The sequence below is a fragment of the Phalacrocorax carbo genome, chromosome 4 (assembly GCF_963921805.1).
Source record: "Phalacrocorax carbo chromosome 4, bPhaCar2.1, whole genome shotgun sequence".
In the NCBI taxonomy this organism is placed as follows: domain Eukaryota; kingdom Metazoa; phylum Chordata; class Aves; order Suliformes; family Phalacrocoracidae; genus Phalacrocorax; species Phalacrocorax carbo.
This window is the reverse complement of record NC_087516.1, coordinates 64,740,904-64,764,336: the sequence shown is the minus strand read 5'-3', so window position 1 is coordinate 64,764,336 and position 23,433 is coordinate 64,740,904. Positions and strand designations below refer to the sequence as shown.

At 38.1% G+C, this 23,433-nt stretch overlaps 1 protein-coding gene across 6 annotated transcripts in view; it reads left to right on the top strand.

The window, feature by feature from the left end:
* INPP4B (inositol polyphosphate-4-phosphatase type II B) overlaps positions 1-23,433 on the top strand; it is a 338,027-nt gene that overhangs the window by 259,258 nt on the left and 55,336 nt on the right. For all 6 annotated transcript variants that reach the window (XM_064450242.1, XM_064450240.1, XM_064450243.1 and 3 more), the window contains 3 exons: positions 5,501-5,678; positions 11,094-11,306; positions 17,363-17,507. In XM_064450242.1, the coding sequence (XP_064306312.1) occupies positions 5,501-5,678; positions 11,094-11,306; positions 17,363-17,507 (536 nt within the window). The remainder of the gene's footprint in view (positions 1-5,500; positions 5,679-11,093; positions 11,307-17,362; positions 17,508-23,433) is intronic.

Below are 23,433 nucleotides of genomic sequence, written 5' to 3'. Positions count from 1 at the left end.
TGTGAATAATGTGTATCTGAAGGTAGATCTGGCATGTTTTCTATTACATAGAATATACGTTTTTGTGCAGACAAAAGAGGGAAAGGAATTGTGTAACTATCAAAAAATACAGTGGTTTTGCAATTTTTCTCTTATTTGTTACCACCAAGCAAGTCATATTAAAAGAAAAACAAAGGTAAATTCCTAAAACTCTGATCTCAAGAGGGAGAAAAGGTTTTTTGGGGTGAAAAACAAGACTCAGTATGTGATCTGAAGCCAGGTCCGTTACTTTATAACTCATTCACAATCTGTACTGTTCTTTATCTGCAACAAAGACACAGATAAAAGGCTTTACCAGTACAAACATCAGCCATGTCTATAAGGCATGACTCTGTCTGTCCCGTTAGTAGCTAGTAGTGAACTAAGACCAGTAAGAAAAATGAATGAGGATTTTTTAAATCTTGTTTAGGCATGATAACAATGAAATTCAAGTAATTGAAATGTGTTGATTAAGGTATGCTAAATCATTGCAGAATATTAATTACCTGTGTATGATATACTTTTATTTTAGAATTTTTTTCATTATGCTGTATTGTTTTTTTGTTTTTATTTTTTCCTTCCTTATTTCTAGCTAAAAAAGAAACTAAGTCAGTAGTTCAGATTCAGTCTTCTGTTGGCCTGCAAGTATAGATTACTTCTCCTCCTAGCAAATGGGAATAGTACTGGAATAGTACTGAAAAGGATTTTCTGTTGATTTGTATTTTTAAAGCCAAAATAATTTAATTTGTATTTGAACTGTCTAAAAGGACCATTTTTTGTTTGATGAAGCTTAGATTTTTGGTCAAGGTGTGAGGTGTGCTCCTTCACTAACATACTTGTTACCAGAGATTTTATTAATGCTGAGACCTTCAAGGTTCTTATTACCTGAGTTTCATAACCTTCAACCCATTTCCATTCTCTGAGGAACCTGAAATGTTACTGTTTCATGGAAAATGCCACAGATGTTGAAATCATAGTGATTTGTATTTGATCTAATTGTAACCTTTATTCTCAAAGGGAAACCACAGCCTGTCGTGCATAGCACTTTTCACAGAGATGTTATTCTTTGCTCACTTCCCCTTTTTTGGGTGCATGTGTGTATATCTGTGTGTGATAGATTAGACTTTTCATGGAGATGAACATTTTTTCACTGACCATAAATCTATGTATTAAGGTTATTGGGAGTTTTGCTGAGAAACTGCCAAAGTTTGAGCCATTCATTGAGATATAAAAATTTCACTACAGTATTTCCCAGCCACTAAGCTCTCTGGGCAGAATTGTCTGAAGCATTTCCTTAAGCAGGCATAAAAGAAAGGGGACTGGGGCTGGAAAAAGAAGGGAAGAAGGAGTTGGGGGAGCTTTGCATGCAAAGGTTACAAAAGCCCATATGTTTTGGAGAGCAAGAAACTGTTCCATATACATGGACTCTAGGAGGAGAGTGGATCCATGACTTTGCCATCCTTTCTTGTACTGCGCACTTCAGCAGGCTGCCAGGAAAGACTCCACTGAAAAGGCACCATCTAGCCTCAAGCTTGTATTGAGGGACCATACTTTTTGTCTTCTGATAGGAACCATGCTCAGTTGCCCTCATTAAGATTCTCCCCTACGTTAAAGGCTATTTGCATCTTTCCACCAATGTAAAGATACTCTGATATTAATTTGAAGGACTGTGGAAGGCTTTCCCTCGGCATTCAACCTTCCTGGAGTGGGTCTTCCTAGGAAGATTCACTATGAGATTCAACTATGCCAATCTGACATCTGTCCTACTTAGACCTCTAGAGGGCTGATGAAGGGCACCTTGACCTTTCTTTTCACTGAAACTCATGTCCCATTGCCAGTTGAAGGCACTGATGTAGAGTTATTCCAAGGGTCAGTGGGGAACAAAGAAGAAATAGAAGAGTGGCAAGAGAAGCTCTGTCCATACAGCCTTAGCCATTGCTTCAAGATAAAGATTCATGGAGATTTGGACTTCATAAGTAAAGACAGAAATAAGAACATAACTTCATTTTCTTCAATGTTAGAGTTTACAAGTTTGCAAGGGAATCTTAAGGAAATACAAAAAAAAAAATAATTAGAAATCTCTCAGGCCTGTTTTCAAAACCACAGCACTGATCATATGGTTTAGATTTATTTCCTGAGGCAGTGAATTGTCCTGGGTTTTTTTTATGTAGTCAATTTATTTTTGATCATAACTTCCCACTTCAGACAGAATACATGTAATGCATAAATAAGCCACTGAGTTGATATCCTCAGTAATATACATAAGTTCAAGGTTACCTGGGGGTAGATGTTCTTGCTGGATATGCTTTAACTTTGTTCTCGATGTTAATGGCTGCTGTTTTGTCCGTGAGAAATGCGAGGTCAAATGTTCATTGTTGAAAGAATTTAACCCAGTCCCAGATGGTGACAATTTAACTCAGTCACACAAATTACTCACTTAACAGCAGGAGTGGAGTTACCCGGAGTGTCGTTAAAAATTAGACATTTAGCATATTGCAGCATTTATTCTCAGCCAAAAACTTCATTAATTTAGAGTTAAAGTTGCAGATGTAGTCAATGTAACCTTTATTCAAATTACATGACAACATCATTAAAGCAATTTTAAAACTGAAATGACCGCCGACAGTCATGTGTATGTAGCTAATGATGGTGCCAATGTATGGAAGCGATTAAGTGTGATTTTATGCGCTTAGTGAAAGCTTTGAAACTTAACCCAGAAGACATTATTAGAGACTTTTCAAAAGGTACATGACTTATAATATACTTTACATATCAAAGGTAGATTTTCATAGTGCTGCTGATTTCCCCCACCAGACCTACCCATGTGGCCTTTGCCCTAATACAAAAGTGTCTTCATACTCGTCATTCCCTTCATCTAGTTTCTGCATTAGGATACCTGTAAAAAGTTTCTCTATATGTTCTATTGGCAGCTGCTGCTTTTAAGTAATACTACTTATATACCATAGCCATATACAGCAGCAAGCTCTAAAAATAGTTATTTATAAGGAAACTAGTTTCAGTTAGTTGGAAATAGTAGTGTCTTTTCATGAACAACAAGGCCACAGAAAATCTCAGGCTAACCTTAGATGCAACAGTGTTGAGACACAACTAGAAACTTCAGATACACCCAAATATGTTTTTTCTGAAAAGTAATTACTCACTTTCTTGAGGACAGAGGGGAAGTTTCCCTCAAATTCTGAAAGAAACTGAATATTTGGAGTCATCTCATGCATTCTGGGCTTACGGAAATGCTAAAATTTGCCAAATAAAGAGGCCTGATAGAATACTACCTTCTGAATAAAGAGTCATTCTCTCTTCACTATTTCCTGTATTTAAAAGCTGTGATTTACTTTATTAGAATAAGAACTACCCACAGATTTAGTATCTCTCTTCCCTCTTTCTTTTCTCATAGCATTGTCTGTAGCTTTTCTGCTGCAATATTCACTGAAGCTTAGAGCCGGGGGAGATCAGTGAAAATGATCTGGGAATTAAAGGCTGAGGGGAATCCCAAAAAGGAGTATGTGCATGGTGAGCTTGATAACGGTGTTAGCCAGATTCAGCCTGCAAAAAAGGCTGTTTGATAAAGGGAGGGAGAAGCCTGAAGGGGAATTAGAGAAGATTATTCAGCGCTGTGAAGTATCAAGACTTCTAAGGCTATGTCTTCACTACAATTAACATAGACTATTACTCTCTGTCCCTGCCCTGTCTACTGAGTCTGACAGCTTGAGCGTTGTAGTGAATATAGAGATGGATATAACTTCAGAAGTTCATTTCACTAACAGTGTTGCCACCTTGAAGGTAGAGCTGCGGCTGTTTCCTTGTTTCTCAGAGGACAGGGATTTTTTTGCCCAATTCACTAGGAGAGACAGTTTATACGATTCATTTTGTTGAAATATTCAGAATTCTGACCTCTGCACTCAACAGTCTAACAACTCATGTAGCGGACTGCGAATTGGAGGCACGCAGTAACCTTGGTGTGGCTAGTAGCATGACTGATGATGCCAAAGTTTCACTGACTCAGATGCTGTTCGTCCTGACTGCCTCTGCACAGAATTGTATCTAATAATGAAGATATGGGTGAAAGACAGAAAAATAGGCTGAGGTATTGTGGAATTTGGGACTGTAACTCAGCAAGGTATCTAAGGAAGAGGCTTAATTTTAATACTGCTTGAATCTATCCTTTTTTGCCAAAAGACTTAAGCCTTTTAAGTTTTATGGAAGTCACTTCTTTTGGACTTCTGAATGTGCATTGCCTATGTCCTTTACTGAATTAAATTTAATTTCCAATGTGTAGAGACCTAATGAGGAGAAACTGGAAGGGACACTAGAATACATAAAGGGGAAATGGGGGAGTGAAGAGACTGAAATGAAAAGCAATGTGTGAAGTTCAAAGGATTGCAGGAGTGTTGAAATCCAGGTCTGGATATGTGAAATTCAGAAAGAAATTAAATCAGTGGGGAAAGGGGGGAAGAGACTGAAGGATGCATGAGGAAAGAAGGGAGACACATACAGAAGCAACCAGGGAGTAGTATGTACATTGCTCTGGCATTGGTAATGTTCCAGGAGTTGCCTGGCTATGTTTCTTCCTGTGCTAACGTTACAGGTTAATCTGAAACTGCAAAAGATTTTGGTTAGTTTCTCTGAAAGACTGAAGCAGGGCTTTATAAAGGGAAGGATTATGTACGAGAGTTTTAGGTGAGGAGATGTATACTACAATGAAGAACCAGTAGGTGTGTGCATGCTGTCTAAAACGGTACTTTGGAATAATGGAATGAAAGGATATTGCATAATTAGTAAGTGTTGGGGGAAAAAAACAGGGATAGGAAAAAAGTCATGCAAAAGAATTGCAGTGGTTTGTGAACAGTTAGAAGGAAAGTAGGAAGTTTGCAGTATACATTGGCGTTCTTTTGTAGTAATTAACTCCCACACCCCATTTCTGGCTTTTCTTGCAAATTAGACACTTGAGTTTTATTGGAAATAACTCTGGTTATCACCACTTTGTGGACATCGCTGATGCTAATCAAACCATAGTGTGGGCCACTGATCAATTAAGCATTAATGACTCATTTTGAAAGACTTAGTGAGGGATTTAGAAATGTGATGGGGGTTCAGTTGGAAAAATAAGGAGACTTATGCTCTTTGTGATTATTACCTGACTTGGTCAAAACTTTCATTTCTCCAGAATTACATTTTTTAAAATAAATAAACAAAAATCTTGTTTTTCTTATGTCGATCACTCAAGGGGATGATTAGGTTGAATGGTACTACTTGGAGCGTTTGGTGGTGGGCAGTCTGTTGTACTCTGCTGTTCAAGGAGGGATTTCTTTTTACCCTTAAAGGCAGGTGCGTTGCAATTATGTCAGTGAAGTTCAGGTATCTGTCACTTTTGCAAAACTACTGGTGATATTTTTAGCACATTAAGCATTGTTACTAATAGCAGAAAATATTTTGACACTATGTGACTCTTCCTTCGTAATTACAGTACCGGATACCAGTGTATTTACTATTCACCTGAAAACACAGCCAAGGCAAAAGAAGTTCTCAGCAACATCAATCATCTACAACCTCTCATATCAAGCCATGCAGACCTGCTGCTTAATTCTGCAAGCCAGCATTCTCCAGACAGCTTGAAGAATTCTTTAAAGATGCTTTCAGAAAAAGTAAGATTCAAATCTTCACTGCAATGGAAAATGGAATAACCCAGTCTTTAACTGCTGGCATTTTTTCTGCATAAATTGACTTTCATAGCATAAGGAAATGTTAAATAAGCTCTGCTAAAATAAGCTTCAGAATGTTGCTATCAGAAAAAAAATATTATTTAGTATTTCTGTAGGCTCTACATATAAAAAATTAACGAAATCTATAAAGTTTGTCTTTATTTGAAAGTATAACTAATTTAATTTCATGTGTCTTTATTATCCTCTAGTGGCCACATACTGGCTAGTATCAAAACCAGATTATTGTAAATAATTTTGTGGTATGATAAACGGTTATTTTATTTCTCTTTCTGTGACACTGAGCAACTGCCTGTGGGAGGTAGCTCAAGCCAGGTTTGTGTGTAAGGTTTAGAGTAATAGCGTGATCAGAAATGGTGATGCAGTCTGGAAGGAGAAGCTAGGAAGTTGGCGCCAGGAGGGCTCAAATTTTAATCCTCCTTCTCCTATTATATTCCTTTGTAGCTGTAGGCTCTTCCTCATCTTAGTTTCTTTAGCTCTAAATTAAGGAAGATAATATTTTCCACCTGTCTCACAGAGTGATATTGGAGATTAGCTGAAGTCTGAAGTACTTTTAAGTGTATGTTATCCTATAAAAATACTAAGCACTATAGCTATGACCAGAGGGGTTGAAAGAAGTTTCCCATCTCTTCATGGGCAATACCTTCTGTAATGTGATCTCAATATGGCTTAATAACACTATCAATAACCATTTCCATGTATCTTCAGCTATTGGGAAGTGGCAACCCCTGTGATCTGTTGAGCACTATTATCCCAGCAGTACATTGTTCGATGAGAGAGTTTCAAATCTGAATATTGAGTTCAGCCACATACTGGGAAGGCATTGCATTGCAGCCACGGGGAAGATAAACGTTGCTCTTGGTTATAGATGTGTAAACCCACAGTAACTCTGAGAACCTGGGAGTCGCTGTGAATGTCAGGACTATATAGCGAAGTAGAGTTCAGCCTGGAAATGAAAGGGAGGAATTTAGTGGAGGGGTTGTGGTGGTTATAGCGTACCTTTCCATGTGGTACCGAAAGAGGCTTTTTTTTAGGTGCAGGTAGAAAAAGTAAAGCTGCTCTGTTAACAGTTAATTCAAAGAAATGTGCTCGCGCAAGTAAAGCAGATCAACAAAAAAGTGTTTGTTCCAAAGAGTCAAGACCTGGTTGCGAAGGAATTTGTATGTTAGCTGTAGCCATTTGCATTGCTCTTCCCACCGTTGCCTCTCTGGGCAGGAGGAGTGGACTGTTTCAGAGTGGCTGCAGGCAGCTGTAATACTAACCCACTGTTTGAATCATCGCCTATTGGAGAGTCTGACTATAGAAAAGGACCAGAAAAGACAATCCATTCAGTTTGGAAGTCTCAGATATTTTAAATTTAGATCTGGTGGATCAGTTATATATGTTCATACCAACTTTTCAGGGCCAGGATTAAATTGCTGGTTAGTATATGAACACAGGTTTACAGAAGTGGAAGCAGGAGTTCACCTAGAGGTGTCCACCTGACAGCCCGTAGGTTCTATCTAACCTCCACCTTTTGCTTGGAAGAGATGAATCCAGTTGTCTGAACAACTGCTGCATGAATGCTTGAATACCTGCTTCCCTGTCTATTTCCAAATTTACTCGAGGAGAAGATGGTAATTGAGAAAGAGGGTGGGACCATTGCTGAGGAAGCTAGTGTGGGGGGACAGCTGCTTGTAAAGAAGGGAAGAGAGTTGGGGAGGAAAGGAAAGGCCGAGAAACGACTTCAAGGAAGGGTGATATTAAGTTTCAAAAACCCAAATTAGGTGAATCAACACAGTGCTGCAATTAGATCCCTCATGGTTAATACAAAGCATCATCTTGATATCCTAAGATAACCTATCTATATAATCTGGTACAGTATGGGAGAACCAAGACTAACAGAGTGTCCCTGGTTATATTTAAGATAGGTTGGCATGCTCTTCTGGGTAGAATTACGTGATGCCTACCTGAATTCTTGAGACATATGAGATGCTTCTGCTGTCCCACCTTTGGATACTTTCAATATGCAAAACAGAAATGTTCTCTTTCGTTTTAACGTGATAGAAATTTAGAAATTAAACAGCTGTTTGAAGAAGTTGTAAAAATTATTGCCTGGTGATTAAATTCCTCAAGTTTACTAAAAAACATACTGCTTCTTATTTTAAGATAATGTTAAGCTTGATATATAGAATATTTTTTTCTAAAAACATTAGGTAGCAGTGAGTGTGTCTGAGCTATCAGTAATGTGAATTACAGTTAAGTATTTCTGTTAGAAATGGAAGGACTGGCTGAATGCATTGAAAGTGGAAAATTAAATCTAGTAATTCCACTGCTGCTTCTTAAATTGGGCTTATTTTCTCATATTAAGCATGGTTTTACTTCTCTATATATGATTTACAGTTTAGTGTAGGGTTTTCCTGAGACTAACCTTTTATCAACGCTTGCTGTTAATTGATTAAGGAAGCCTTTAGCTGTCGACAAGTGTATCAGCATTTGCAGCTTGCAGAAGGCTTGATAAATTCATTTTACAGCTATGCCTATCTTTGTTTGCAGAAATATTCTTTAGTCAAGTATCTAAAAGAATTTGCAAAGTTTTCATTTCTTTGTATAGACTTGTTCTGTGATTTCAATACAATTTTATAAATAGTGATGTTCTGCAAATTTAGCTGTACTGAGATGTAAGAAAATGTAGTTAAAATGTAGATTGTTGGTAAGCCAATGGAATCCTTGAATGGAATTTAATTACAGAAGCATTTTAGTCCCTGTGAAAAAATGGAGGTTCACTTCCATGCCAGTTTGCTTTTTAAAATGAATTTTCCCTATAAAATATTTATATTAAATTAAATTACTTAAACTTTTCAGATAGATACCTAATATGCATTGCAGTCATAGTGGGCATTCCTTACTTCAAGTTGTCCAATACTTAAATTTTCTGAAATTTAAAGCTTTTGAGTCTACCATGCTCAATGTAGAGACCTGAATCGATCTCAAGCAGACTTCGAGGGGGCAGGGAGGTACAAAAACCTCAGCAAAACCATGATGTTGTCATTACTAAGGACAGACAAGTAAAGTATTTTGGACTGTCTTGATAGGGAACTGGAGAACAGTCCTGAAGAGGAGCTCTGCTGTTAGCATGCAAGGAAAGACAACTCCGCAAGTCTCACTTTGCCTCTTCTTTATAGAAGATGGGTAGGGTTCACTAGCAATATTCCCCAGCCTATGTATTCTCTGAGCATGCACCATGTGGAGGCTGGATATGTAAAAAACTGAAATTCTCCTATAGTGCAGTTCAGGACTAGCATGAGGCAGTCCTGAGGGCTACATGTAAGAAAACTGTCTCTATTTAAGCACCCTTTCCCTCAGGCACCAAGTTAGTAAGGAAGAGGCAGAATAGGTCTGGTAAATTTGCCAGGGAGATGAATAGTGTTGCCAAGCCCAACCACCAAAGAATCCCAGAGCAGGTCTGAAAGTCCTCCTGATGTTTGTTTACAAAATCATAACTTAGCTTAGATATCCCCAAGGTTCTTATTTCTAAGATTTTTTAGTTTTATTTGCAACAAATTTTCAGCCTTTCTATGTAACCATTAAGGATCAAAAATACTTTTTTCTTAAACATTGTGAAAATGGTAAAAAGCAGAAACTTCTCAAGCAGGTACTTAACCCAGAAGCTGGAGCATTTAGAAAACCATCAATTACTTTGACCATTGTGGTCTAAGTGTCAGTAAACTTTTGAGGGGGTATTGAGGCAGGAAAGCAAGAAAAGTAAGTTGAGTAGGAGTAGAGGCATACAAAAGGGGAGCAAGTACTAGCAAAAAGGGATGGGATAAGAAGAGAAGAAAGAAGTGCAGAAACTGGGGGAAGGATCTCCAGGAAGATAGATGCTGACACTTGAAACTTGTTTGGTTTGGGTTTTATTTGCTACTTTTCCTCCAGGTTTTGCATAAGAAGTGTGAAAGGGCTGAATGAATCTTGGCTGGGTAACCTTTATTTCTATCATTTCCTAGCATGTGCAACTGCTTGTTGAGGCTGGTTGTTCTGACTCTTATCTACACCCTTTTCTGCATGCCTGTTTAATTAAGATGGTGTGCAGAAAGGCAGTTCAGCGTGTGAATCTGCACATGTCAATCCACTGTGTTCTGGGCAAATAGGAGGGCAACTAAATCCTACTGACCTGGGATAAATAAATTCAGGTAATTGTGCTGTGAAAGAAATGTGAAACAGTGCTTCATCATCACCTGTGAACTGGGGCTCCCTGACTGGGGAGAGGAGCTGTAGCAGCCTGGGTGGGATGTGACATGGCAACCGCGTGTGTACTCTCTCTGCTCTGACAGATGAACCCTGAATGTTGTTGAAGTAACCAAAATTGTGACTCTCCCCAGCCGTCTGTCACTGCGGCTTTGCTGGTGGTTACCACCCTGTAGTGAAAAGGACCATGTCCTTGCACCTCACCATCCTCCTGCTCAGTAAGTTGTGTCAGCTGAAGGAGCAAATAGCCAACCTCCAAAGTAAGAGGAGCAGCGGAGGTAGGGCCACGTGTTGTATGTGACTGCAGGAGATGGGCACGTGTGGCAGACTGGTGGCAGCAGCGAGTGCTGTTATGTGGAGACACAGTCTAGAGATGCTAAAGACTGTATGCAGAAAGCATTTTCCTTTTCTCATTGAGGTGGAAGGGAAGATAAATAATGCAGGCAGGTTGGAAGTTTTTAAAAATACAGTAAACTTCCAGCTGTCACAGTCAACAAGAAGGATTTAAAAAAAAAAAAAAAAGATACAGTGATTGAATAACATCTTCAGGGAGCCTGGGAAAACTACTTCAAGGTTTCCTTTCTTTAAAAATAAATAAAATAAACCGAGAAATCAGATGTCATCACCTGCCCTGATATCTGGGTTGATACCAAAATCTAGCTCTGGAAACACTGCTTTTGCAGATGCTGCAATCTCAGCAGTGTAGAGTGGTGTGTTTTTATTTAAGATGATCCTTAAATTTGTTAATCATGTTTTATCTGACACTTATTTGGAAATTATTGAGCATGCTTTGTTACTCTTGGAACTGGTTCTTGTAAAGGCTCGTCTCTGCAGGCAAAATTTGGAACTCAAATAAAATAGGATTGTGTGAAAAGATTATGATCTCTGTGACAGTTGCTGTACTTTTAAGTTAATCCTTAGAACAATGGGATTGTAGAATGTGATGATGTCCCAAACCCCTTGAATTTTTCCTAATTTTTTGTTGGTTTACTTTGTTTTCTGCCTCTCAGGCTAGCCTGAAACAAATATCTACTCTGCCTAAGGGTAATTACAATAGCTATGTTGCAGTATTGCATTCTTTGGTCTAACCTTTTCATTTATTTTTTTTCCTAGACAGAGTTATTTGTACATGCATTTAAGGATCAGCTGGTCAGAAGTGCCCTTTTAGCACTGTACACAGCCCGGCCTGGCTGTGTCCTCAAGAAACCAGCTGCCCCTAGGAACAGTGCAGAAGAAGGGAGTGATTTACAGCATCAGGATCATCCATCTCAGATTAAAAGACAGGACTCTATACCCCATCATTCTGAGTATGATGAGGAAGAGTGGGTAAGTAGTCAGAAACTCTTGGGTGTATTCAATCCTAAACCCTACAAATCAGCATAAACAAATACAAGCCCTAAGTGTCCTTGTCACATGTTACTGGGGTGGGGTGTGGGGTGGGAAGGGAAGGAGTGCAAAACTGTGAAGTAATATTTTTCAGATCCATTGTATATGTTGAAACTAACTTGAAAGAATTTTCCTAAGGACAGTGCGCTTCTGTGTGACTGCTTGGTTGTGCATGTAACAGTGAGGATGATACGTATCTTATTGCCCAGATAGGAAAATAGTCTTTCTTTGGTCTTTCTTAAGTTCTTTTTGCTAATTAAGCAGATTAAAGGACACTGGAAAAGTATATGCTATTATGAAGGAAAAATCCTTTTTTTTTTTCCTTTTTTTTCCTCCCCAAGACTGACTATAAATAGTTTAAATACACATGAATTAACCTTCAGCAAAACAGGGATGTTTTCCCTTAGACACTGTTCTTCAAGGATGTCTGAGATTGCATAAAAGAATTAAACATGGCTTTCAGATTTTAACATTCTTAGCATATCTTTCAAAGATTGGTATTATTTATATGGCTGAGATTTTGTAAATTAATTATTTTGGTGGATGTATTCATTATAAATCTTCTTCTTTGTTACATATACCCTGAATTCAAGCTATTTTTATTCAGTTCAGGCTCATACTTTCAGTTCATCACTGTATTCTCATAAATGTAAAGGATGCCAGCATATTAATCTCTATTGTAAATAATTAATAACTTGTGTGAGCTACAGTACTTACACCTGAGCTGTAATTTTCATCCATACCACAAATAAGGGAAGAATATCTTTCTTCTAGAGAAAAGACAATTATCTCCAACCCCATGCATTAAGTAGTCATGAGATTTAAACAATAAATAACTCATTCTTTTACTCATCTTCTGGTTTTAGAGCCTTCAATTCACTTTTTCATGTTTTCTCAACAACCTGAGGGGCTAGAATGGTTCTTCTGTCCTTTAAATGAAAGCCAAAATGTTTGTTTCCAGCTGTTGAAACATTCAGAAAAAATAAATATCACAACAGATTTGATAAAAGGGAGAAATTTTGCATTGGAAAAATGGCAGTTTTGTGCAAGCAGTATTTTAATTTAGTACTTCTGTCTCTGCAGAAAAGCTCACTTTACTGTATTTCATTATTGATTTTTTAAAAAATTTATTTCTGCCAGGTGCCTGGTCCTCATTTATTAAAACATATTTAATATTTAATATTTAAACATTTGTTTAAAGTATATTTTTTCTGCTGAATTAGTGAGATTACCTGCTTGATTAAAATTAAGTGTATCTTTAAGTATTTTCTGAGTTAAACTGAGTCAAAATCACTGTCAAACTTAAGACAGCATAAATCTTAGAGAAATTTTGTTTTTTCTAAATTTGAAAGATCAGTCTTCCAATATTTTCAGTTCTTTCTGTCGATGGAGGTAACGAATAATGCAAGTTTTAATGATCAAATTGTCATTAGCATGATGAAAAGAGAAAGAATAAATGCATGTAAAATTTGAAAAACGCTTAATCTACTCTGAAAGTCAACTATAAAGGAAAAAAACTTTGACATACATTGCTTTGTATGCACAGTACTATATCCTCCTTATTTGTGTGTGTCTCCCCCCACTATTATCACACACCAGAGTTGCATTTTACACTTAGAATTTCAGTTTTAGTTTTGCCCAAAATCTAAGTCAGTGATGTCCAACAACTCTTTAAGCCAACCATGTTCCATCCACTTTCAATGACTGCATTACCTTATGACCATCACAAAAGTGAATTCCAGGCAATGTTTAAAACCAGGTGAGACCCACACTCTTTCCTGGCATCCAGATTTATCTTTGAGGAATGACTTCCAATTTCTTGTGCAGGGTGCCCTTTCACTGAGTGACCAGTGTTTCAAAAAAGCCGCCTTCTCAATAGCAATACTGTTTTGCCACCTCTCTGATACCAAGTACAAATATTCAGTAGCTGATAGCAGTATGGATTGAGCTATTTATATTGGTACACTACATGTAGGCAGTAGTAAAGCATTACTGGTGAAGGAAAAATATTTAACTTGAGAGTTTTATAATGCCTCTGGGTAGATATTCTCTTCTTTTGCCAGCAGCTTCTGCCATCCTAGAATTCCATGCAAGAGGGAACAAAGCATGTTGTCATGTATAATACAAGAAAAGGTGGGCACATTGCCACTTGGAGCTGTTTCTGCTCTACATTTCTGACTGACTACTTAACACGGAGCTACAAAGAACAGACAAAATGGTGTTTCAAATAAGTTATATACAAATACTGACGTGGTATTCAGACACGGGTCTGAAATACTGACCTGTGTACAATATATTCCATTCCAAAGCACTGTCACATCACAAAAAGGTGTTAATAATGCACAAGATATTTGCTTTATCCGTCAGCATACCTCAAAAGGACCTTAAGGTAATATATGGCTGTCAGCCCACACGAAGGAGACACAGTATCTTCAGAGCACTGGGGAGTGCAGTTGCTGTGCCATACTTGGCACAAGTAAAGCACACAACTCTAGTGGTCTATATGGAAGGACAAGAGGTGACTGAGGAGCTCTGTAGTGAATTTAGAAAGCCTGAGAATCCTTTAAAAACAGAAAGGCAGCCTCTGGGACTCACTGGTCAGCAGTGCTTATAAGGAAGACATCCAGTCAGGTGCAATGACAGGGAAATAGTTTCTACTCCTGCTCTCTGAAATGAGGGAGTTGAATTGCCTTTTAATGATACTTTCAGAGCAGATGGAAATAATCACATTTTTTGAATTGGGTGGATGAAAGAAGGTTCATTTTTCAATGTCCTAGGAAAAGTTTTCTGTGATGCCAAGGCCTAGCTTTTCAAGGAGATCATTGAGTATGAATGCGTGCCTACCAGTGCCACAGCAGAGGCAGCAAGAGAAGTGCAACTCATGGCCATTTTTAACTAGTATCACCTAACCACATTTGCTGGGACTCCTTAACATCCCAAATGGCTTCTAAAATTTGGAAGAAATAGATGATGTCAATGTGCTGTTGCCTTTTCCCAACAGGGTCAAGCCCTGTTAGAGATTTCCATTTTCCCTGTCACTGGCTTGACTTTTGAGCTTAAAGAAGTAGTAATGAGAAGGAGCCAGAAACCTTGTTTCTCTTTTTCTTTCTCACCACAGGAGTAGATTTACCACCCAATTAACTCCACAGCAGCTGGTGGGAAAACTGGTATCAGGATAGAAGCATCCTGCTTAGGAATCTAGGGCCTCAGTACTTCAGTGTATCAAGAAATAAGACTTATTTCTTCTGATCCCTCACTTCACATAGAGAGCTTATAAGAATGCTTACTTGAGAGGCTGTGGGTGTATTTTGTCCTTTAATGTGGTACATTCTGCAAAAAGATCACTTGTGAGGTGGTTCATAGGCAAATTGAAAATAGACCGCTTAAGACGGTGAAAGGTGGGTGGAAAGTGTGCTAGGCTACAGGAAAATGTTATGGGAATAGTAAGGGATGACAAAGAATGTGAAATGGATGGCTTCCTTCTCATGGGGAATAATAGGGAGCCGCGTGATTTTCATTGAGTGGAAACTGCATTTTTACCAAACTGCAGAATTTCAGCAGCCCTCTTGGAAAAATGCGCCCACCTTTGCTGCAGACAGAATAACGTCGCAATGAATGGTAGACACATCTACTTTTTCTGTCTGCCTATAATGATAGTGTCTAATCCTAGGAACCTCCTATGTGGAGAAAAAGAGCTGTGGGACAGGCCCTTGCTCTCTCTGTCTTACTTGGCCATATGTAAAAAGACCAGATATACGATAATAAAAGTGAGCTTTCTGTCAACAGATGTTTATTCATTTTGCTTCTAAAACCCTTGGGGAATGTTTGTGTAAATATTGTATAGACATCATCTCAATGCTGGGTTAACAGTTGGTTTAAAAAAAAAGCATTCTTTCCAAAATGGAGCAAGGGCTCATATGTGTGTTGCTTGTGCAGTAACTCCAGATGCTCATTAAGAGCTTAACACTCTTTGTGTTGGGTTTAAACTCCCCCAGCAGAGAGAGGGGAGGGAAATCACATTGCTGTAGCTACACTGAGCTACTTGAGTTCCTATACCTCAGGAACTTCAGTGAATAACAAGGCTGAAGTTCCTTGCTACTCTCTAGTAAAACTTGCAGTTATTTGGGGCCAGAATTTTTATTATTTGCAGTATTTGATTGCTCTTCGTAGAATCCTCCTGCCAAAAATAATGCTTGTGGGTAGTGGAAATCAGTGATTTCCCCCATATTCTACATGTTTTTCAGGAACACTTGAGGTACATACAGGATTAAACTTTTGAAGGAATCTATACCTGTCCCCTGTCTTTCGCTTTAAATTGTATCTACACATGTGAATATTAGATAGTCATGTGTCTAATGATCTATTTCATGCATACAGGTGCAGATATTTCCCCTTGACGCATTGTACATGCAGTACTTAAATAATCTGTGGGTTAAACACAGTTCTGCATGAGAGTGACCAGCTTCTTGCCTCTTGTAAACCAACAACACTTTTTCATAGAGGGGTTAATGCATGAGTTTATCTAGGGAGAGGATCAAACCATAATTTCTACACCCACTGATAATACTGGATGCTCACTTGTCCTTAAGGCAGTCCTACAGGATCTTTCAAGGAATCAGGTTTGGGGGCTAGAGGAGAGGATCTGTGTTGCCGTACAGATTCAGCAAGTACATGCTTCTGTCTGCAGGCCCATGTCATGTCCCCAGGGCAGGATGGCCGCTTGTCACAGAGTATGCCCTCAAGTGGAGGGAAGAGGGAGAGATCAGACCCCTCTAGTCAAGATAATGGCCTAAGAAGTGTGGCATGTAATTGAAAATAAATCTTGGACTAAATGTTTGCCTTAGTAGTTGTTCTAACTTTGCCTTCACCCAACTTCCTAGTGCTACCATTTATATGAACTATGGTTTTTCTCTGAGTTTTCAGTTCTCTTTAACCTTCTCTCTTGTTGTCTTTTGCAACTCCATTTTTATGCCTCAAGGCCTGACATATACATAATGCTTCTGGCTACTATATCATAAAGTAGAAAGCAGCACAGTGATATTATCTTCCTATTTTTAACCCACAAGCAAACCCTGGTTGCTCTGCATTAGTTTCAGAATGACTCAGCATTAAAACACATACAGGGGGTTTTTTTGTGGGTTTGTTATGTTTTGGTTTTAGTCTGCTTGCTAGCCTTACGTGCAGCCTCATGTCTTGTAAGGCTTGGCTTTTTCCTTTTTCTTATTCAGCCCCACAAAAGTAGGTGTAAGAGCTTCAATTCCTGCAGCCTCCAGCAACTGAAGGACCCTTCCTATGTCTCTGTTCCATAATAGTTCTTTCTTTGATTCCACATGATCTCTTTTGTTCTCTGCTTGTGCAGAATTTCTTCTATCGCTCTATTACTTCTGTAATTCTCATGTTTATTATAAACTCAGGTAAGTGTGATGGTTGCAGTGTATGTGAGAGGTGAAGAACAAAACTGAAATTCTGTTACCTAATAAACATGTCACGACAGCAAGTTTCTAATTCTAGTCCTTTAATTTTACATTTGCTTTAACAGAGTAACTGATGTGATAAAATAGAGGATATGTTAAATTATCAAGAGGTTGTCAAGTACTATGGCAGAGCTGACAGTTGCACATGAGATTTGATTTGGCAAGGCTTTGTATGTCTATGCTCTTACAGTGTATTTCAAATGGACAAACTGCTCAGTTCCTTGTGATTGGACCTGAAACTCTGCATGCATTTTCATGTAGAGTTTGAAGCACATGTTTTTTCCAGGGTCTAAAAAACCCAAACAATTTCAGTTCAGTCATTTACACTGCAAGAAAAACTCCATGAAAAAGGCTTAACTTGGTAGTAGGCTGAAGAATGGGAAAAATGGTAATATAGCTGACACCTAATACTTATAGTAATTTGCATGTCTCTGTCTCCACTTTAAAGTGTTAGTAAGAAGTTAGTATTGTCTCTTTTTTTCCTTCTTCGGTAATGGGCAGTGATAATTGTGCTCTTTTCAGGACAGGGTGTGGGCCAATGTGGGGAAGAGTTTAAACTGCGTTATTGCCATGGTGGACAGACTGCTTGAAAAAGACAACGTCGGCAATGTTAAAGAGGGTGAAAATGACCCTTCAGCAGCAGATTGCAAAGTGTTGCATACAGGTGGTAAGAAACCTTTTTTTTTTTTAAATCGTTGACTAGAGTAAATAAAAATGGAAAAATTCACAGAAAAAATTATATAGAGAAGAGTCAACAGTATCTTTGAGGAGAGTGCTAACAGCAAGGTTTTGCACAGTTGTAGCCTTGAATGATGGGATGCTGTTCATCAGATTACAGCTCCATTGTGTGCTCAGACTGCTTGCCCTGCTTGCCTTGCTCAGTGTTTTGTGCTACAATGAAAACCTTTTGAAACCACAGTGTTTTCTGTTGAAGGATGGTGTAGTTTAATTTATTTTAGATTTTACTTGGATATACCATTCTGAGAAAAAAAAAATATTGGAGTGTGTCTTACCCCATAGGAAACTTGTAAGGAAAGGTGAACATTCTGTTTCAGTGTCATTCTCCTTTTCTGAAATGATATACTGATTTTTCTTTTCTGTTTTGCTAAAAATTAATTTTTTCCTGAATACAGTTGTCAATCTGTGTCAATACTGAAGGCTACGTAGAGTGATTCTGTGAGATGATACAAAGAAAACTTTGTCCACAGCAGGTCCTAGTCACCAAATATGATCTTCTCCTGTGGCTACATACTTTGTTGCTTTCTCTAAGCAGAGATTAGATTTGCTTCAAGTATGACAAGACTTTCTGATGTGCAGGTGTGTTGCAAGAAGTGAAACAGCTCCTCAGTGATAATGGTGGTAGTCGAAATACAAGGAAATCAGAACCAACCCTTGTGCCACTCTTCAGTTAAAAAAAAAAAAAACCAAACAAAAACCCCACACAAAACAACAAAACCCCAACAATCACTTTATGGAGTTTTGTATAATTTTGGCTTTTTAATAGTGTATTTTATCCCATATTTTCCTTTACATGTTCTCCCCCGCCCCAGATTTTAATGACATAATTTTATATCAAAGGTTTTAAAGTTATTAGAGCTCATTTGTAATTTCTTTCTTACATAACAAGAATTAAAACTATTTTTTCAGGTGTATATCATGCGTGTATTAATGGTGAGTTTCATGCAATAGATTTTGGTTGTAGTATTGATTTTTAATGCAGCTGCAACGTCAGCATTTTTACCAGTATGAGAGATTTGTGCTGGCATCCTGGAATTCTTGTTTCCAGTGCCAGATGTGTTGGACTTGTTTTGGTATGAGAAGTCCAGAGACCGGAGTATTTCTTACCTGTTTGTCTACCAGACAAGTGTCCCTATAATGTTAGAGAGATAGATGACATCATCTTTATTCTCTAGTAAAGGCTTGCAGATGCAAAGTATCCAACACAGTTAGCTTTCTACATTTTTCAGACCTTTTTCAGAGAAGGTGGTACAGATACTCAACAGTGAGGTAGGTGTAGCTGTCCACACAAAACGATCTGTAGAAAGTGAACCCAAGCATACTGGTTTTAATTAAAAGAACAAAATTGAGTATTTGTTCTTCTGCCTAACTCCCTTTCTTCCCCGTGGTGCTAACAAGCTTTTCTGCTATTGTTAGCAGAAATCCAGTATGTCTATTAGAAGTATTTTGCAGGTAAAGCAGTACACTTTTGGCAAAACTTCCACCAAGTTACTGTGGTGCATTTGTGTGTGTACAGAATACACGCATGTACTAGTTTTTAGCTTTATTCCATAGTTAGGGAACAAAACTTCAGATTTCCCCCTCTCTCTCCAGTCTGAAAAATCAGGATAATTCTTTTTGGGTGCTTTCTGACATGCTTAGCAACATGAATGTTTACAGATTTTCCTTCACTCTCTTCAGTCCCCAGAACATGTCCTCTCTTATTCTGTATAAGCCACGAAATGTATTTAACCAGTCCATTTGAGACTTTCATTTTGTTATAAAGAAGTGTGCTCTTAGCTTTGATTCAGGCTCACACCCTACAGAGCCAAATGAAACATTGCTTAGAGCTTTTAGCTCACAAAGAAAAAAAAAAAACACAAAAAAAAACCTTAAAAGTTACTTCCTTTTAAGTACTATAACAAACAGTCATCAAATAGAATGAAAGGTACCTCTTGCTAAGCAATAATGATAATTGTAATGGTTAGAAAAGTATAGATGTATTTCATTCAGCTGAGGAGTTGTCTTCTGGAGCTGACAGGCCAAGGACACAAAAAATACCAAGATGTTATGGCACTGGAATAAATTATTCTCTTTTCCCTCATTTCAGGGCCTTTCCTATTTCTCTTGAATAAGTACAAGTGCCCTTCTGTGAGAGCAGTGTCAGTGCTTCTGTTGAGTTGTGCTGACTGTTCTGCAACACCCCACCACATAGAAACTGCAGGAGGTTTGTGGGGCAGAATGCTTTGGTTTTGTGTTCTGTTTTTTGAGGAAGACATCATTTCCTAATGATGTTTTTTTAGGAGCATCGTGCAGTGCCTTTGACAGCTTATAGGACTTTCAAGGTCATGTAGAAATGGAGACGTTTTAAAATTGCTTTCTTTTATAGGACTTACTTAAAAGATGGAACTTTCTGAAGAACCATCCAGGTGTGTGCCAGAGTTGGTTGCCTAATGGTTTTCAAAACCATTGCCTTTGGGGCCAGAATTTTTCATGCTTGACTTCTCTATGAGTGTGTGGATTTATATGTTTGTTTTTCTCTACACCTCCCTCTCTTAAGTTTGACATGAAGACCTGAGGATGCACCATGAAGCACCTACACAGAGGTTGAGATTTTAAGTTTAGGGTTATAAATTTTGCCTCCGTTTTATATTTGAAGCCTGGTTGTATGGGTTCATAACTTTTTACTAGATATAAAATCATACTGTGTTTGCACCCATAGATACATTCCTATACAGAATGTTGTGCTACATACGATTCACAACATCAGATACGTGAAAAGCTTGCTGTATTTTGCAGTTATATGTTATACCATAATTTGAGTATGATGTATTTTATTAACAACACTGCAAATGTATGAGCACAGATAGATCTTTGAGTCTGTTTCAGTCTGAAACTGCTTCAGTTGTGGAGTTGATCCTAAGAAAAGTTGTGCTGCGGCTTGTAAAAAAAAAAAAAAAAAAAAAAAAGGGCAGGGGAATACATACGGTTTTGTCCAAAACATTGAAAGTATGCCTTAAAGTATTGGATGAAATGTTTGCTAATATTAGTGAACCTGACTGTTTTAATACCATTTTTTTCTAGCATACAACAATGAAAAAGATGTCAAAGAAAGCACACATGTTCATTTTAGATGGTAGAAAATGTTATGATGATAATTTGATGGTTTTGAGCAATAGCATATTCCTATAACTATAGATCTTGTCATAACATATATTCAGAACTTCCTAAGACTTTTAGATTTGCAGTCTCAGTGTTGACATCATGTGATCTTATTCTTCTTTTCCCAACATGCTTATATTTATTGAATCAAATCTTTGTAATCAGAAATATCGGTGGCACCTTTTTCTTGTACTTTTTCTTCTACTCTTTCAACATTAATTTTACCTTCCTTAGCCAAACTTTTCATGCAGTCTGACCTTTGAGTGTATTCTTAGGACTGAATTTGACTTATCAGTTACCAAGGTAACGTGCTATGGTTTCATCAGATGCAGGATTATGATTTCTCTGCAGGATAAATGAGGAAGAGTAGATGGATTTTAAAGGAGAGGGTGGGTTTTTTATTCTTTTAACTCTAGGCCAGTTTGCTTTGGAGAACTACTTGACAACATTAAATTATTTTTATTTTCGCCTTTTCATTTTCCATGGGAGTCAGAATGTGAAAGCCTGTCCTGCAGCATTAGCGGTGCTGGTGAAACACAGTAGTTTGTTCTTATGCTTTTACAGCCCCTGACAGATATCCATGTTCAGTTGTGCTGCTAAAAGAGGCTGTTGTTTCCATCTGCTCCTTGTACCACACCATCAGAACTATCACCCAGCCATTCCTCTGCTGGCTCTTTGCGAGTGCTCCCTAATTTGCTACACACAAAAGCCACCACGTTAACTCAAACAATTTAAGCTGGCAGTGTGATTGTACCCAGATTTTGCCTGAAGTGAATTATGGAATCGTAAACTATGTTGCTGGGCAGATGAATTGGCCAATGGTAACCTTCAGCATAGGTAGCAAAGAGCACCTGGGGAATGGTGCCATATTTCCTAGCTGGAATGAAGGAAAACACCTCTTCATAGCGACATTGCTACAGGAAAATGTAAGTTAATTTTTCTTGAATAATCTGATACCTGATGGGGACTCTGTAAGTCTACATTAAACCCTTCTGTCTTTCAGTGCTCTAGGGATGGGCTCTGTATCCTTTCAGTGCATCCCTCCCAACACAGTGCTGATAGAAATGTGAAATAAAACTGTGTTCTGGTTTTGTTTGCATCTTCGGAAGAAAAGCTTTTACCGTAAGTTATCATGTAGTCAGGAAGATGAAAAAATCTCAATTGGTCTATGTTCACTTGAGTAGCAGACATTTATTTTGAGGGGAAAAAAACCTACTTCTGAAAAACTTTCTCTTCCCTTGCTTTTCCTCACATTTTTCTTTCCTGTTCTCTTAAGCTTGTCTTTGCATCAACTCTATTTCTGCACTTTTTTTTCTTTTCCCTCTCATGTTTGTATCTTCCTTCTCTTTTTGATAGGGTCCTTAACTGGACTATATGTAGCCCAGCATATAATGCCACCCCTTCAGCAGTACCTTCTCTAAGTAGTTCAGCTATTGATAGAACCTTAAAAATGTGTAAGGGACAACTATTTACCTGAATCAACAAATTATTTTTTAAACAAGACGTCAGACTATTTGATTATACAACACTTACAGAGCAAGATTTATCCATTACTGCTATGTTTTGAGTATATTAGATTGCTTTATGTCTGTTACTGCCATCGCCTTCTTTTTCTGTTTCCATTGTGACTAAAGCTGCCAAGACACTTGTATATGTGTGATGGGATGGTTTCCATGTTCACTATTAATCCATGTGACAGTATAGAAAATCTCAGATGATTACAATGGAATAATAAATCGGCAAGAATTCAACATTGTTCTTTTGGACACCAAAACTGTGCAAAGTAGACTGCTATTGTATTAACTGCAAAAAAAAAACTGGGAAGGCTTAGGCAGGTTTTTGGTGTTCCTGTGAGAAGTGCTGCAGAATTATGAGCATAAACCCTCGTCCTTTCTCAAAGAGCTTAGCCCTCGTAGTAGAGTTAAACTGAGCTCCATTTAAATTATGAGGTGACTTGAGGCCATCAAAGATTTCCACTGATTTTTATGTGGTGCAGACAGCAGTGACAGGATTGGCTTTCTTCTCCATTGCCAGGGCAGGAGGAGATAGGTAGGAGTGCTATTGCAAAGCCTTAGGGCTTTTCCTGCTTGATTACCAGCACATTCTAATAAGCACTTCAATGGGTCTGATTTTGGAAAGAGCAGGAGCTTGCTGTTCTGCAAACATGCAGTTTGACATATTACAACTTGAGTATTGGCATGTAGAAATGACCAGTTGGGTTCTTTGCAGGCATGTCGATTAAGAGAACATGGGACTGAAGGGTGTTTTCCAGAAACCAAAGGGCAAATCCTGTCATAAACTGAACTTCCACAACTCTCTGTTAGCAATGGAAGTGGAGTATTTACTCTGTGCTTATGCTGCACGTACTCTTTTGTTTTAATCTTACAGTAACTGCATAGTGGTGATACTACTTCTTTTAATTTCATCTTTCCATTTTAATGTGTTTGGCTTTTATGCCTTGTTTTAGTTTCCTTTCCAAAGGCTGACTAGCATGATTTTTGAATTAAGCTTCCTTGCTTCATCAGTAGGCTTTGACTCTGTTGTTTGGATGCTGAACATTCCAAACAGGAGAGGCTGCCCTTGCTACTTGAGTGACCTGACAGTCATCCTGTGAGTCTCCTTGTTGCTTATGTTCTTGCTCCTAATGTCTTTTTCATCCAGTTAATTCTTCGGCATTTTTCAAAGGATTTTCCACTTTGTTGAGGATATAAATT